We start from the raw sequence: 15,199 nt of genomic DNA, 5'->3' as shown, positions 1-15,199 counted from the left end.
AGCTGCCAGCAGGACGGGAGACAAGAGCCCCACCATGGCCTCTCTGCCCACCAACACCAGCACAACCGAGGACGCAGCCTCTGGCTCCATCCTGCCAGCAGCACCCAAGACCTCGTACCACCTCACCCTGCTCACGGCCACTGTTCGCCAACACTGCGGTAACCTCCAACCTCTCTCTGCCATGACTAACCAATTTCCACCGTGACTTCTTGCCTCACACCATCAGCCCCTGGCAAGCTGCCCCGCTATGAGCCGATGCACATCCGTCACCATCGCTGCTGCAAATACAATAACCAGAGCTCTCTGAACAACCAAAACCGAGACGTCAGCAGCCCGAGCAGAGCCGATAGCGATCTAAGACCTTGCCTTTGGGTGACAGCCACCGCTGCTCCTTGCAGAGGTTTGGTACAGGATTAGCAACCGCCCTGCAAGAGACCTCTGGGCTGTGGCAGCTCCAGGGCTGGTGCACGTCACGTGCACCACAGTGGAGCAGGCGTGCACGTCGGGCAGAGCGTGCAGACGCTCTCCTTCCTGGAGCTGCTTCCTTTCCAACTCAGAAGAAGATCTGACTATTCATCTCATCTCTCAAGAGGCCGTTGGCAGGCCCCGGGTGCTGTTTTGCCCGACACAGCGTGGGGGCTGGGCCATAGGAAGCGTCTCTGGGCAGACAGAGACAGTCTGCAAGATGCACGCAGAGCCCAACTGGGGTTTTGCAGGGTTTTCTCAGCAGAGGTTTCCCCTGTCCTCTGAGGAGTAAAGCAGGGCAACAGAGGAATGGTTTGCACTGGGCTCTGCTCCAGCTTCCCTGTGCAGTGTCAGCACCCAAGGGCAAAGCATCAACAAACTAAGAAAAGGAAAAAAAGGAGAAAAGAGAAAAGCGGGGGAAGGAAGGAAAGGAAATGCAGCATCTTTCGGATAAGGAAGCACCAACCCCAGCACTGTCAAACTTCAGAGCAGAAAGAGAGCAAAGGGTTTGACCCTGGTGACTCAAAGCAAAAATAATGAGCCCTACCTCCCCAAACAAGGAAGTGGGCTTCGACACGTAGCAGTGAACACTAATTCCCTTGTGACCTCTCCCTTACGCACCCGGGGAAGACAGTGATTAGTACCACCTCCACAAGGCAAGTCCAAATTACAGCTGCCGAGAACTGTGAGCTGCCCGCTCCCACCTCACAGGAACTGCTCCCTCCATTGCACCCCACGGCCCATGCAAAGCAAGAAATGCTCTGTCAGACCACGTCTGTCCCCCTCTGACCCTTCCAGCAGCATCACTGCAGACACACCCTTTCCCAGCACCCTTCTCCAGGACCCAGCCCCTCAGGGGTTGTTTTCAGCCACCCCTCCAGCACTCAGTCGCTTGACTTACAGCTGGATTTTGCTGGATGAGGGGGCAGCCCCAAACTGACAAGTTATTCTAAGTTGTTTTTCTCAGCTTCCCTGTGCATAAGTGAGACAGAAATAGGACATGTGTGAGTCCTGATACTTGCAGGGTGTTGCAGCTGGGAGCAGGCTGTGTTTACAGAGCACCCTCCAGCACCCTCCTCCATTTGCAGCAGGGTGGGTCAGAGCGCCGTGCCAGCACCCATCCCTCGCAGGCAGCAGCCCCACAGCCCCGGTGCTGTGGCCGCCATCCGCAGATGAAGCCATGAGCATCCCACGCGGAGGCAGACTGTGCCAGAGCCCCATCCACCCCCCAGCTCCGCTGCAGCGTGCGAGGAGGGAGCCTAAGGGTTAAGGCTCTCTGAAGAGGGCTGTGTGTGTGTGTCTGCCTGTGTTTCAGTACTCATTTCAGCCACTTCGTTTCCTGCCTTGGTGTCTTGCCAGTGAGAGGTCCCGGCCAGCAGCACGCTTCCTTCTGACAGCTTAGACATACCCGCAGGGTGCCGCGCTTGCCACCCAGGGACCTCTCCAAACCTGGCCCCGCTCCCCGAAGCGAGAGGTAACACTCACCAGCTCCACCTGGGGACCCAGTCCTTCCAGGATCCGGTGGGCAGCCTCTGCCTTCTTCTGCAGGGAGGAAAGGGGAGAGGAAGAAGAAAAGTTACTTTTGCCATCGATCACAGTTGCAGACCGCTGCTCCCACTCTCCCCCTGTGCTAAAACCCCTTCCCAAACCTCTGCAGAGCCACCACAAATCCCACCCCTGCCTGAAAGTGGGTGGAAAGGTTCAGCTCAGCCTCTGGACCTGCAGGAAAGCCCCACGGGCAAAGGGCTCCAGCACTCGAGTTATCACGACTTTAATGCATCTGAGCTCTGCCCGGGAAGTGACCCGAATCCCCGAGCCCCGAGGGTGCCAGGCGAGGGGATCGCACCCGCTACCTCTGCACGGGCCCCGTGCGAGGAGGAGTGCGGGTGAGCCGGCACGCACACAGAGATGCCCTTTCTAGGATTCATCGCTTCACGAGCATGTGATCGTTACATTTGAGCTGCCCTTGGCTCCTCATCTTGCTCTCGCTTCCCTCCCCTCCCTGCCGCAGCGGAGCCCTTCTCTGCCCCCTCCCGCCCCCAGCCAAGCTACCTAGTGCTTATTAGAGAAAAAAAACCACCCAGGAACACGTGTCAGGGGCTGTGCAGTGGTTACTAATTAAACAGGCCTGAAAAAAAGACACGGGTTGGCTGCAGCAGAAGTCTAAATAAAAGATGACATTTTCAGTAAACAGCACTTCCTTGCAAAGCCAGGCTTTTCTGTGGGGGTTACTGACAGTCCAATAAATCCAGATCGCTGCACGCTGCCGACGAGCCACAGGGCTGAGATGATAAAACCAAATACCTGGCAGCAAGGGGGGCAAGGAGACAGATTTTCAGAGGCATTTGTTCAATAAAATAGGTAGTTTTAGCTATTGGGGGTGGGAGAGGAAATCCACAGCTGCCTAAAATAGGGGTGAAGGAGCAGTGGGCAGAGTTGAGCTTTCCCAGAATTTAAAGGGGGGGGGGGGGGGGGGGGGGCGGGGAACACAACAGGGAGGAGGGGAAAGCCCTTTTTTGAAGCACATTCAACATTTTAACCCAATAAGCACTAGAGCCCCGCTGGAGCTGCAGGGTGGGAGCTCAGCCCCAGGGTTGGGGAGCTGGGGAGGGCTCTGGGCTCCCCGGCAGAGCCAGAGGGGCTTTGGCAAACCCCGGGTGAAGACCCCCCCCCCACCCCACCGGGGCAAGGAAGGGATTTCAGCCCAGGGGCCTGGCTCACGCTGCTCTCTAGCAGCAGGCACCTCTCCACACCGGCTCACAGCAGGATGAGTTTCCCAGGGTCTCAGCACAGGGGATGTCTCACCAAAGGCTGGCACATCGCCCTGCCAGCCTGCCCCCTCATCTGCCCCCCTTGGTGGGTTTCCGAAAGTTTCACCTATTCCCCCCTCACCGCCGGCCGGTCCTCAGAAGTGCTGATGCAGCTGGTAGGTGTGCAAGTTCCTCGCCGGGGCTTTGCACACCCACACACAGTCTGATCTGCCAGCGTGTGCTTTTGCAGAGCTGGCCCCAGGAGCAGCTGCGTGTGTCACCCTGCCCGCAGCCAAGCCCAGCGCCCCGGCGAAATAGCCCCAGCCCGGCTGCAACACCCGCGCCAGATGCCTCACCGCAACAGGGCGACCAGGACACGTGTCCAGCTCCTCTATTTACTGCATGCTCAGAAGGACACAAAGTTGTTTTGTTTTTTTTTTCAATTTAGAAGCGACTTCAAGGATGCTACGGGAGATGTAACTACGAAGCGTGCCTGCTCTGGCACTGTGTTGTCCCCCCGCCCCATATGCACGACGCACACAGCAGCATCACTATTAATGCATCCCTGCCTGCTCATCTGCAGCGCTCCTGCGCAGCAGACCTTGGGGTTCACAGACCTTGGGTACCTCACAGGCAAGGACACGTGCACACACAGAGAAGCAGAGCAGCTAGAGATGCTGTGGCAGAGCCCGACACGCAGCTGGAGCCTGTCCCAGCAATCTGCTCTGCCCCTCCGGCCTCTCCCAAGGCCCTGCTCCATCGCAGGAGGACCACGGGCCAGGAGCTGCCCCCCAAGCCTGGCTCTCCCCGCAGCCCTGGGGGATGTGCAGACGGGCAGCCACCCAGCGGCTTGCTCCCGCATTGCCGGCATGCCGCTCGGAGCAGCCACACTTCTGGCCGGTGCTGGACTGTCTGCGAGACACTTGCAGGGGCCACAGGGAAAGCATGGCCAAGCTGGTGATGGAGATGGGTCTTTGGAGAACAAGCGCATCCCAGAATGAAGTCTGGAAGATGCTGGGAAAGAGCTGTAACAGAAGGAAGCGCCTGCCCTCGGCTGGAGCTCAGGCTCCAGGGAGAGCAGCCGTGTGTTTACATGCAGCAATCGCATTTTCCACACTGCAATAAACTGCTCCGAACTCTTCTCCCACACCAGACTGCTGCAGATGTGAGGCTGCCATGCGCTCCCCAGCAAGGACAGGGATTATCACTGCAAGTCCTCATGTTCCCATCAGTATCCAGCAAACTGTCCCGCTACCAGCTCAGGAGGTGACAGCTGAAGGGGACCACACGGCCAGCAAACCTCCATGAACAACCAGCTTTACATCAAGGTACCACTTAAGTGTCCTCCATGGTTACTTGATACCTAAGGGAAAGAAGGGACCGTCCCCACCTGACCTACGGGAGAAGCAGAGTGATCCCCAGCACCAGGCCCTACCTGCAAGCCACAGCACTCACACAAAGCTTTAGATCAACAGGGTGTAACATCTGGCCTGAACAATAACAGACACATATCTACCCTGGCCATAAAATACCACACCTGCTGCAGAGTACGTGCCTCTTCCACGCGAGATCCCTTCCCTGAAAAGGGGATTTCCCACCAGGTACACAAAGACAGGGAGCCTCAGCTAATGCCACACCCAGCTCTGCTGTCCTCAAGGATGCTCCAGCTGATAATGGGGAAATCAAACCCCAGCAAACGCAGCCCGGGTGAGAAACCCAAGAGCTGCACAGTCCGGCCCGGCTCCCCCCCAGAGCATCAGCCGTTTCCCCCACAGTGCACCTGGCTCCATTAACAGGAACAAGCCAAGTCTGCCCCTTTTTCCAAGGGACTTGACCCTTGGAAATATTCATCACACAATTGAGAACTCCCAGCCAAAGATTAATATTTTGGTCTCCATGAGCTATAAAACCTGCTGACCCTGGAGAACATCAGCACCATGGCATTCAGTCTTAAACAGTTAAAACCAGAGGGTAAGATTTTTCCGGTGGAGGCGGGGAGGGGGGTTGTCATTAAAACTGCTACAAAATACTCTGGATCTGCTGCCAAGAGGGTGATTTGGCCAACCCTCCTCTTGCCTGCCACTGCTTGCCAGCAAGCAAGAAGCATCAGCTTACCCAAACTTTTTGTGATGCATACCTGGGGCAAAAATCAGCAAATCAATTAATTGCAGGCAGCGTAATTGTAGGTGGAAGATTGCAGCCCCAGCTCGAGGCAGCCAGTCCCACCAAAGGCCCATTCTCCTGGGCACCAGTGCTGATGAAAGATGCCCTGGCAGCAGCGGATGGCACTGCTAGGAACCGATGATACTGCAGGCCCGTGTGTACAATGCGATTAACTTTGAGAAAAAGCTGAGTATGTTCAGCTGCTGCATTTGCCATGTTTAGACAACTTAATGAGACAACCCAGAGGCAAATCACCATAGGCAGAACATGTGGCGAATCAAGAAGAATGACATAATTTGTCTTGCATTAACCGACTGTAATATACACGTCTCCAGAACGAAAGATCACGAGGAGAAGCTATTCCGAGCACGTCATATCTTTGTACGTACACAAAGAAATGCCTCTATCTTGAAAGCTGCCCAATTAACACTTGACACCCACTGTAATTGCTGATCCTCCTTGCTGCATTTATCAGATCATAGCAGAACCATAATGAGCTGTCTGAAAGGCCACACACACCGAGGTGAGAGCTGGTGGCAGAATTGGGAAGGACATATTACACCCAGTAGAAGGTTCCCACCATGATGGGTCTCATCCTAAAGGACAGCCAGACACAGGGAGACACACTCTTGCCTGAGGACCCAGGTAGTCAGAAGCCTGGCTGGAAAATTTAGGCAAAACTCAAACTGTTCAGGTGCAAGGGCAGCCCCCAGCTCCCCCTGCAGCCACAGGACCTTTACTCAATACCACCAGCGGTCCTGTTAAATCCTTTTCCTTTCCAAAGGCACAGCCACCTAGGCCTCAGTTCCAGTATTGATTTTGTTAGAGGAGTCTATTTAGTGATTGACCCTGCAGAAGGAAACCAGAGGGCTCATCCTACATCTGCTGAACAACCCGGCCTGCCCCTGCAATCCCTGTTATTTAACAGAAATAAATGTATCAGGAAGCAAATCTAGCCATTACTTCTGGTGAGATGCATGAAGATCCCCACTGGTTTTACAGTCCCTCTGCAGCTCCACAGCAAGCAGCTAATGACCCCTTTTCCCGATTCAGCAGAGGGTCCCGAAATACTGCTACAACGCTGGGAGCAGCGGTGTTTGCGGAGGGACTGAAGCCCCACGGCTGAATTTTGCTCCCATCTACCATCAGAGTCGCTTTGCTCTGGTAGAGCGGCTCTGGGTTTCACACCAGCACAGGCATGAGCGAACCGTGGGCACTTCCAAGGGCAGAGGCACCGCCTCTGGAGCACGTTTAGGCACAACTCCGATGGCGAGAGGAAGTCCCTCACATACTGGCCCTCCAAGTGCATTTTTGCAGGGATCAAGGTGTCTCAAGAAGTGCGGCTGAACCGCAAACACTGAACTGTGTCACCGCGGGGCCCATGGATACAAAAGGGGACCCACAGACGTGGCCAGCAGCAGCATCTGCCCCCAAAAAACCTCCTTCCCCAGAGTCAGGCAGCCCATGGCTGGGGAGGTCACGTTCTTACCCAATCTCACATTCCTCCAACAGGCCTGGAGCTAAAGATATCTTCGACAACAACAAAAACCTCCCTGCAGACTATGAAAATCTCCATTCTCGCTTAGAGCATTTGGCTTCCAAAGCAAACTTCAGCCCCTTGTTTTTCCTTTGAAGAAATTTAAAATAGGCGTGGGAGGGGGAAGCGGGCAGGAGAGCAACTTCCCGGCCATGTGAGCTCCCGCGGGGATGACGAGCCGACCCCACGAGGCAGCGGAGCATCCGAAACCAGAGGAGGGAGAGTCTGGGATTTCGTGTGGGCTCTTCTTAAAGCAAAGTTTAAAAATGGAAGAGAAGGAAACACAAGAGTTATTTTGAGAAAGCGGATCTGAAATTAGGAGGCGGCATTTTCTTGGACTGACTCCAGCCATGGCTCCATGCAGCACAAAGCTGCTGCAGCTGAACCGTGCTCCCGGGGTTATTTATAGCAGCCCGTAGGCAGCAGCACTGGGGAATGGAAGGGTTTCTATTTGGGACCAGGCATGTCCTGCATGGAGATAAGCGAAGCCCTTCGAGAGGCAGGAGAGCTGCGCACAGGGCGGCACTGGGAAAAATTCCTGTCCCAGCACCACGACATCCCGGGGGCAGGCGGAGCTGCAGGAGTGGCACAGCAAAGAGGCAGGCTGGAGTTGGACGTTTTTTAAAGCAAAATTTGGAAGAAGTGTGGCTGAAGTCAGCAGAAATCATGGAAACCCTCAGGCGAGACACCTTTCTACATGAAGCAGAAAAGCAAACTGTCTGGGGGTGTCTAAAAGCCCTACCTCTGTGCCAGGATCTGCCAGGACCAAACCACAACCTGAGGAAAGGTTTTCAATCCTATGACCATGAATACTAATTTTTTTCCCCTTTAAACCTCAACACCCTCTCTCCAAAAGCCAAACCACCCCAGTAATTCGCTGCTTTCCCCACAAAGCAGGTGGGATGAGCCCTGGTGCCATGGGAAGGGAAGGCAATGCTCTTCCCTCCCCAGCTGCCGCAGCTGGCAGGGATGGCCACCACCGCTGCTCCCAACCCAACCGTGGGAGCCAAGGATGTGTGTTCTCCCCCAGGCTGTCCTTGAGCCCAAACGTCCCCAGGCATCAGGGGAGGTCCGTCAGCCTTGGCGCTATGTGCCAGGCTCCTCTGACCCGCTGCAGTGGCTGATGCTCTCCAGCAGTGCCCATGGGACGCGGGTGCCCTGCACGCTCCCCCTTTCCCCACCGCCCCACACTTGGCTGGAGCCATCTCCAGCAGCAATGGAGCCCCATCCCCGAGGCTTGGGCCAGCAGATCCATGTAGCAGTGGTTACGAATGACTAATCATAAATAGTAAGAAAACTGAGGAAACTGGTCACGTTGGAGCCATGTGTTAATACCAGTGTGGAGCATGACAAGCCAACTCATTCCGGTTGCTCTCCAGTCTCCAGCTTTGGCTAGTCATTGCCAGCCAGTTTCTGTGGCTGGCTCGCTCATACTCCACCCATAGCCAAGAGGTGAACCCTGCATCACAGCTGGGTTTCTACTCGCACACAGACCTGGCATCATGCTCTGTTGTCTGCGAGGTCACAGTGCCGTTCAAAGGCATATTAATTTTAAAGCAAGGGCTAATGAGGCTTTGCCACTGCAAACCATTGTTGAACATTTCGCCGTTGCAAAACTGCTGAAAACGTTACCATTGCACAGAAGGCTTTTAGAAATCAAAGTCTCAGCACTGGAGCAGTTACAGGAAAGATCTGATCACTCAACCCAAGGAGCTGGAGCCATGCCACAGGGTCTGTGCTCCTCCCTCTGACAGACTTGAGTTCTCTGCACTTTTCATCCTTATTTCCAGGACCTGAAAATGCAGGACACGGCATTATCTGATCTGGGTTAGTCGTGGACAAAGCAAGTCAATACACCTACTGGGAACTCCAGATCCTGAAGCAGACATTAAAAATAGACATCGTGACCATCAAAAACAACAACAAAATGTCCTTAAAATCCAAGAAAAAAATGAAAGGATTCTCAATGACTCCAGGCTAAATGTTTCAATTTTGTCTTTTTGGAAATCTTGCTATCATGCCGAAGCGGTAATAGCATCTCACCTCTGACCTTTCCACTTTTCCTCTGGACTACGTGAAAGCCCATCGTGCATCACTGAGCCAAGATGAGGCAACTCCAGAATAAAAGTTATCACAAACAAAAGCAAAATGAACACAGCCCTTCCAGCAGCCAAATACAAAATGCCCCCACCCCAACTACTACATAAACTAGAATTTGGAAAAAGACCCTGCAGATTTAATGCTCGAAAGCAGTTTCACTGATAAGGTTTTATTTACTGCACCAGCTCCATGCTGACGATGCAGGCCTGATTCTTCCCTTTCTAATGTAAATCAGGAGTTCATAGAAAATCAGAGTTATACAGACATAAAATCCCCGTGGGATCTGAGTCACACTCGGTGCCTTTGAGTAGTTAACGGCTAGATGATGCTTTGCAATGCTAAAAGTGTTCATTTATTTATTTTCTTATTTATGGATGGGGCATTAATGCTTTATGAAGGTATTTGAGGAGGGTAAACGGATAGCTGGGAACACGTTCCGCACAGACACAACAGCAGCAGGGGGTGGAAAAAGTTCAAAACAATCCTTTGAATTTCAATTTTACAGCATAATGCTGAATTTATAGATAGATAGCTGTGCCCTTTTGAAGGAACAAGCACCGAGACAGAAAACGAATTAAAATTTAATCTTATTGATTTCCACCAACTCAATCCCAAGAGCGAGACAGATGCTGCTGCCTGCTTCCACTGCCTGCACTGCATCAAACCCAGTTTTTCAGAGGGCTGACAGCAGAGCAGGGATGGGCTCGCGTGGCCGCAAGCCATCAGCACCCACAGCGTGCAGGGGCGATGCGGGGGACTCGTCCCAGCCCTCGCCACACTGCGGTGGGTCGCAGCATGCGGCGTCCCCTCCCTGGCACGGCGGTGGAGGGCAAAGTCACACCATGTCCTGACGTGACCTCTCTGATAAATGAGCTCAGTGTTTTAGAGGAAAGCTGGCACGTGCTTGTTTGGAGGGACAGGTCTGACACAAGGACGGCGGCTGGTTTTTATCTGCTGGTCTCTGAGCAGGAATCCTGCCTGGCTCCGATGCACAGCAGGTCTGCAGAGAGCCTTCAACCAGCCGAATCTGGCGAGCAGAGAGCTGGAGGTGGGTACATGCAGGCTCCACGTTGTCACAACGGTCGGAGAGAAGGCACGAGCACATCATGCAGCCGATGGGGACTCTGGGCACGCAGGGGACTTGGAGGAGAATTCACCCAGCCTAGTCAAGGTGGGCTGCTGGCACGGTCAGGACTGCCGCAGTGCAGCTTCCTCCAGGACACGCTGACAAGGAATGCTCAGCCAGCCCAGTGGCCCGGGAAAGGCACGGAGAGCAGTTTGGAGCAATGGCAACGCCGCCCTCCTCCCCTTGCTTAGTGAGGGACCTGGAAATTTCCATTTAAAGCACAAAAACATCTTCAAGCCCAGGTACCCTCAATCAGTTTCAAGGGAAGACAGATGCAAGGAATCCCATGAACGGCCCAGCGGAATAAAGCCACAGCTAAAAATACACACAGATCATCTGTCCTGGTTATGGGGATTTGAGGTGGAAGAAAGCTAAATTCTCTCGATAAATAACACATCCCAGAGGGGTAAATTAAACCCTGCAAGGAGGCTCAGCCACACAGCTCCCACCTTAAAGGTGCCAAACCCAGCAGGGATCAGCTTCCCCACGAACAGGAGGCACTAATGGTCGCTCACACGGTTCCATTTAGGAGATCCCCAACATCTGCATCACCTCAGTCTCCACAGGTAGCTCTGCACCACCCTGCCAGCACCCGGCTCCCGGAGAGGGGGTGATGGGGACTGGCAAACGCACCCCTGCCGCCAAAACAGTCCTCTGAGCTCCCCATTGCACTTCCTGAATGATCTCGGTGATTTTGGCACCCACCACTGTTTTCAAACATCATTCTGTCTCTTCAAGGACTAAAAGCACTTTTGAAAATAGGACTCAGATGCTTCTGGAAATGCTACCCACTGTTTATTCTCAGTTTAGTCTATGGAGAGTACCAAAAATGTTAACTTCCATTCTCATACATCCTTTCAGAAATGGGATAGTTCGCACTCACAGTTGAAATTTTGGCTTGGATACACGCATGTGTGTTTTTCTGTCTTACACTACAAACATTTCTCAAAAGGTATTTTTTTGGGTGCAACTTCATGGCTCATCTTTGGAGGCAAGATAAGGTGGCTCCAGTCAGCACATACCTAGGGCAGGAGGCACTTAGATCTTCAGTATCAACTCTCCATAATCCAAGTCTCCTAAAGCCTTCCCAAATGCAACCACAGCCTCACAGTACAGGATTTCAGCACAGCCAAGAGCAGCTTCTCTCCACTCTTCCCCAGCAGAATCTGTACAGTCAACTTTTTCTTCTGGAATTCAATTACTTGTCCAGCAGAGTGTAGCAAGAGGGGATTACAGGTCACGTTTTCAACAATTATCCACTCCAACGCCAAGAACTTTTCAAAATTGTATGCATTAAGTAGGTCACAAGAGGGAAACGCAGCATGATGGGCATTTAGCATCAGCAAACCTGAATTTTGAAAAAATCGGATACAGGCCAGTGCCAACCTGCATCCCAACCCCTCACCCATACCCAGCGCAGCGGTGAGAAAAATACATAGACTTCCCTGATGAACCATAAGCTAAAATTAGAAACCATTCACCCCTGCAAAGCCACAGCTATCGCCAAAAGGAAAGTAGGTCACAGAATGGCTGGTTAACTTGATTTTCCGGCGTTTCTAGCTGCTCTGTCCTCACATAACCTCCTCTCTCCCATGGACCGTTTTTGGTGCCTCCTTTGTTCGGGGTATAACTGCACGCAGTGTGCTACTCCGGCACAGCCTGGCAGAAGCGGTGGGAACGGGCATGGTGGCACCCGCCTGCTCGGTGAAGCACAGATCTGTGGTTCATGAGAAATTAAGCCAGAGCCAGGCGACAGCCCCTCCACGAAGCGTGCCACCTCCCACCTGCTCTGGGATCAGCACAACCGCTGGCTTTCTGTCCCTTCCACAGTATTGCTCTTTAAAGATCATTTTGGGCTTTGCCAGCTCTTCTGGGGCGCTTTGCTCTCTTGCCTCTTCCCAGTGCCTGAATATCCTCTTTTTATTTGCATTTCTTACTGCACGCTGCCCCCCTCAAGCAAGCCACAAGCTGAGCAATGCAAGTAAATCAGGCTCTTCCTCCCTTTGTGTGCAGGCTGAAGCCCTGGCTCAGCCGTTACAGCCGCTTTTCCTGCGAGCAGACCTCGAGGCACCCAACTCCGCTGCTTTTCTGCAGCACAGAAGAAGTGGAAAGGCTTAAAATCTGGCTCAGTGACCTTCCCCACTCTAGATCAATATGTCTCCATCTGGCTCACAGCCCTTTGTTCCTACCAACTCACCTTGCAACTAAGTGTTAAGCTGCAGCAAAGCCGCAGATGAGCACAAGCATGGCTGAGGCTCTCCCCATGTCCCACAGATGGCTGGGTACGCCCAGGGTGTCTGCTGTCACCAAACCCACCCAAAGCAACCCAACATCTGCCCACCAGCCACTCTCTTCCACCCACGATTCTAACTGATGCTCCCACATCCTTTCCTCTTCCATCTTTCCTCCTGCTGGCCCCAAGGGGAAGAGTAGTCATCACCAAAAGGCATCCCGAATGTGTCCAAGGGAGGTGAGAGGCTGAGCTGAGCCCGGGGACACCCTTCAGAAGGACAATTGCATCCTGAATCCCACCTTCAACACTGGAGCCATGACAAAGGCGATGCTGTTGGCAAGGCTCAGCACACCCTTCCCCTTGCAGCCCACAGCTTGGCATCTCCATATGATGGCCATTACAATCAGCCAGCAAAGCTCTGGCGACTCTCCGTTGCCCATGAATAGATCATGTCTTCTTCAAAGGAGGAACTTCCCTCCAGCCTATGGTTTCTACCAAGCAAAAGGGAAGGATTGTTTGAGTCTCCTACCCACAGACAGGCTTGCTTACACGCTACTTGCAAGGTGGCTTTACAAGAACAGCAGAAGAACCATCGTTTACCCATTGCAGGGATCAGACAGACACAAACATAGAGCCAGATTTGAAATTATGCAGACATTTGGTGTCAGACGTGACCTCCACTTGCTGAGTGCTCACCTGGAACAGGAGCACCCTATCGCAAAGGTTAATAGCAAAACACTCCTGGTAGCAGCCTGGCTTTGAGGATCAGCCTAACCTGGAATAAAGTCGGGTGTGCTGACAAATGGATGCCACCAGCTCTGAGCACCACACGCGACAGCATCCCAGGTACTCTGGCCACACACTTTCACGAAGAAACACAGAACTCCACGCTTGCTCTTCGCACTCTTTGCCACTACCCACGGGACAGGGCAGCAACGCCGAGGGACTACGCTGAGCTGTGGCAGAGGCTTTGAGAGCAGATCGTGTCTGCTGTGGAGGAGGTGATGGGGGACTCAGTGACAGGAGGGAAAGGGTGACCCTGCTGCTGGCATGGGCAGAGACAAGAGGTGACAAAGCAGGACAAGGGTCTGGCAGGACACTCAGCCCTGACCCAGGTCCAGCTAACAGGGACTGCCACAACGCAGGCTGTTGAGGATGCAATGGCTTAAGATCATCGTTCCTTCCCACCTCAGCACCATCACCCCTCTTCTCCCCCCATAATGTGGTCCAGGTACACGAGCGTCCAAGGAGGACGGGGCTCAAGGGAATAGGAATAAAAATGTTTGAAATCTCCTTTTTTTGAACCTAACCCCTTGCACAGGAGGCACAAGCCACCTAGTCCAAGACCCCTGGAGAGGGCACTTGGTGGTGCCACGGGGAGAATGGCTTTGAGGAACACTCAGCACCTGCCCCCAAAGCCCAGTGTCTGTAAAGTTATCACCAGCCGGCGCCTGCTAATGCTTCAAACACATCGACCTCAGCCTTCACCCACTCGCACAACAGACCATGCCAGCATTGGGTTTCTTATTGCTCAGGGAAAGACGCAGATGGAAAAAGGAAAACCAGGAAAATTGCACTGCCTGGGAGCGCAGGGTATGCGATTTTTTTTTTTCTTTTTTTTCTTTTTAGGAGTCAGGCACCTGGATTTCTGCAGCTCCCAGTGAAATCGCAGGCCTCACAATTCAAAATAATTAGCGACTGGTAGTTTTCCTTTTATGCAAAATCATCCTTTTTATCCAACACCTAAATGAAAATGAATATGCTTGATTATCTACCAAAGGGTCCAATTTCCTAGCATCGTTCCGAAGCACACAGCAAAATTTGTGTCTCCTCAGGCTGCTATTACAGGCAATGGCTGAGTGCAACAAATGAGTGGTCAAGGCAGAGATCCAGAGCCAGGGATGCCAGCCTGACCTTTGCTAATGCTATTTACAGCATCAAATATCCACAAATCCAGCCATGGCTGCATCCACATCCTTTCTGCTCAAGCCTGGGGGGCTCAGGGGCAGCCAGGAAAGCTCGTAGCTGGCCTGCCACTATTGCAGCATCACAGATGTCCCCCTCCATCCATGCAGCCCACCCCACCACGCCAAAGCCCATCCTTTGGGGCAGCTTTCAACCAGGTTCACTCCCAGGGGAGAGGATGAAACAAGCTATTTAACAGACAGGGCTCTGAAGCACTGCCTGAATGCTTCGAATCTAAGGCTGATTGCAGGAAACCCCCTCCCCGCCCCAGGCAGGTTCTTCAGAAGACATTTGTGCTCAATCCACCGAGCAGAGCAAGCTCCTCACGGCTCAGCCCTCTGTCGTCACCATCCCTGTCGGGGCTCCATCTATCTGCCTCCCACGGCCTCCACCCCAGGGGTCTCACCCAGGGGAATCCCCCACCTACCCCTTACCAACCTCCCCACCCCTGGCCAGGGTGACACGACACGATCGCACGTTTGTACTTCCATCATTTCCAGACTCACCCTGTTCTCGTCGTAGATGATCTGCACCAAGCTGCGATGTTTGGACTCGATAGGAGGCGGGGAGATGGGTTTTTCAGGCTCTGGTGGTTTGGCTGCTTCTTCCTCCAACTGTTGCTGTGGAAGGAGAAGGGGGAGGAGGAGGGTGAGTCACAGCAAGAAACACAGCCGTCCCCGTCCACACGAGACTCTCTGCGGTGCCGCGACCGAGGCAGAAACCGCCATGGCAGAAGGCTTCCTGCGAGACATGGGCAGGCTCAGGCTGCGGAGGGATGGGGAGAGGGAGGAGAGCTGCGTAACATCCCCTGCCACGCAAGCGCAGCGCTGTCCTGCCCCAGGCACCCAGCCCCGTGCTGG

General features: G+C 53.5%; 1 protein-coding gene across 11 annotated transcripts in view; it reads right to left on the bottom strand.

The window, feature by feature from the left end:
- The window catches only part of NCOR2 (nuclear receptor corepressor 2), a 257,096-nt gene that overhangs the window by 111,108 nt on the left and 130,789 nt on the right, over window positions 1-15,199 (bottom strand). For all 11 annotated transcript variants that reach the window (XM_074887780.1, XM_074887781.1, XM_074887783.1 and 8 more), the window contains exons 6-7: window positions 14,846-14,959; window positions 1,951-2,007 (exon numbers count right to left, since the gene is read on the bottom strand). In XM_074887780.1, the coding sequence (XP_074743881.1) occupies window positions 1,951-2,007; window positions 14,846-14,959 (171 nt within the window). The remainder of the gene's footprint in view (window positions 1-1,950; window positions 2,008-14,845; window positions 14,960-15,199) is intronic.

This window comes from Strix uralensis, chromosome 17 (assembly GCF_047716275.1).
Source record: "Strix uralensis isolate ZFMK-TIS-50842 chromosome 17, bStrUra1, whole genome shotgun sequence".
Taxonomy (NCBI): domain Eukaryota; kingdom Metazoa; phylum Chordata; class Aves; order Strigiformes; family Strigidae; genus Strix; species Strix uralensis.
The sequence above is the reverse complement of the archived record's forward strand: the minus strand, read 5'-3'. Positions and strand labels throughout refer to the sequence as shown.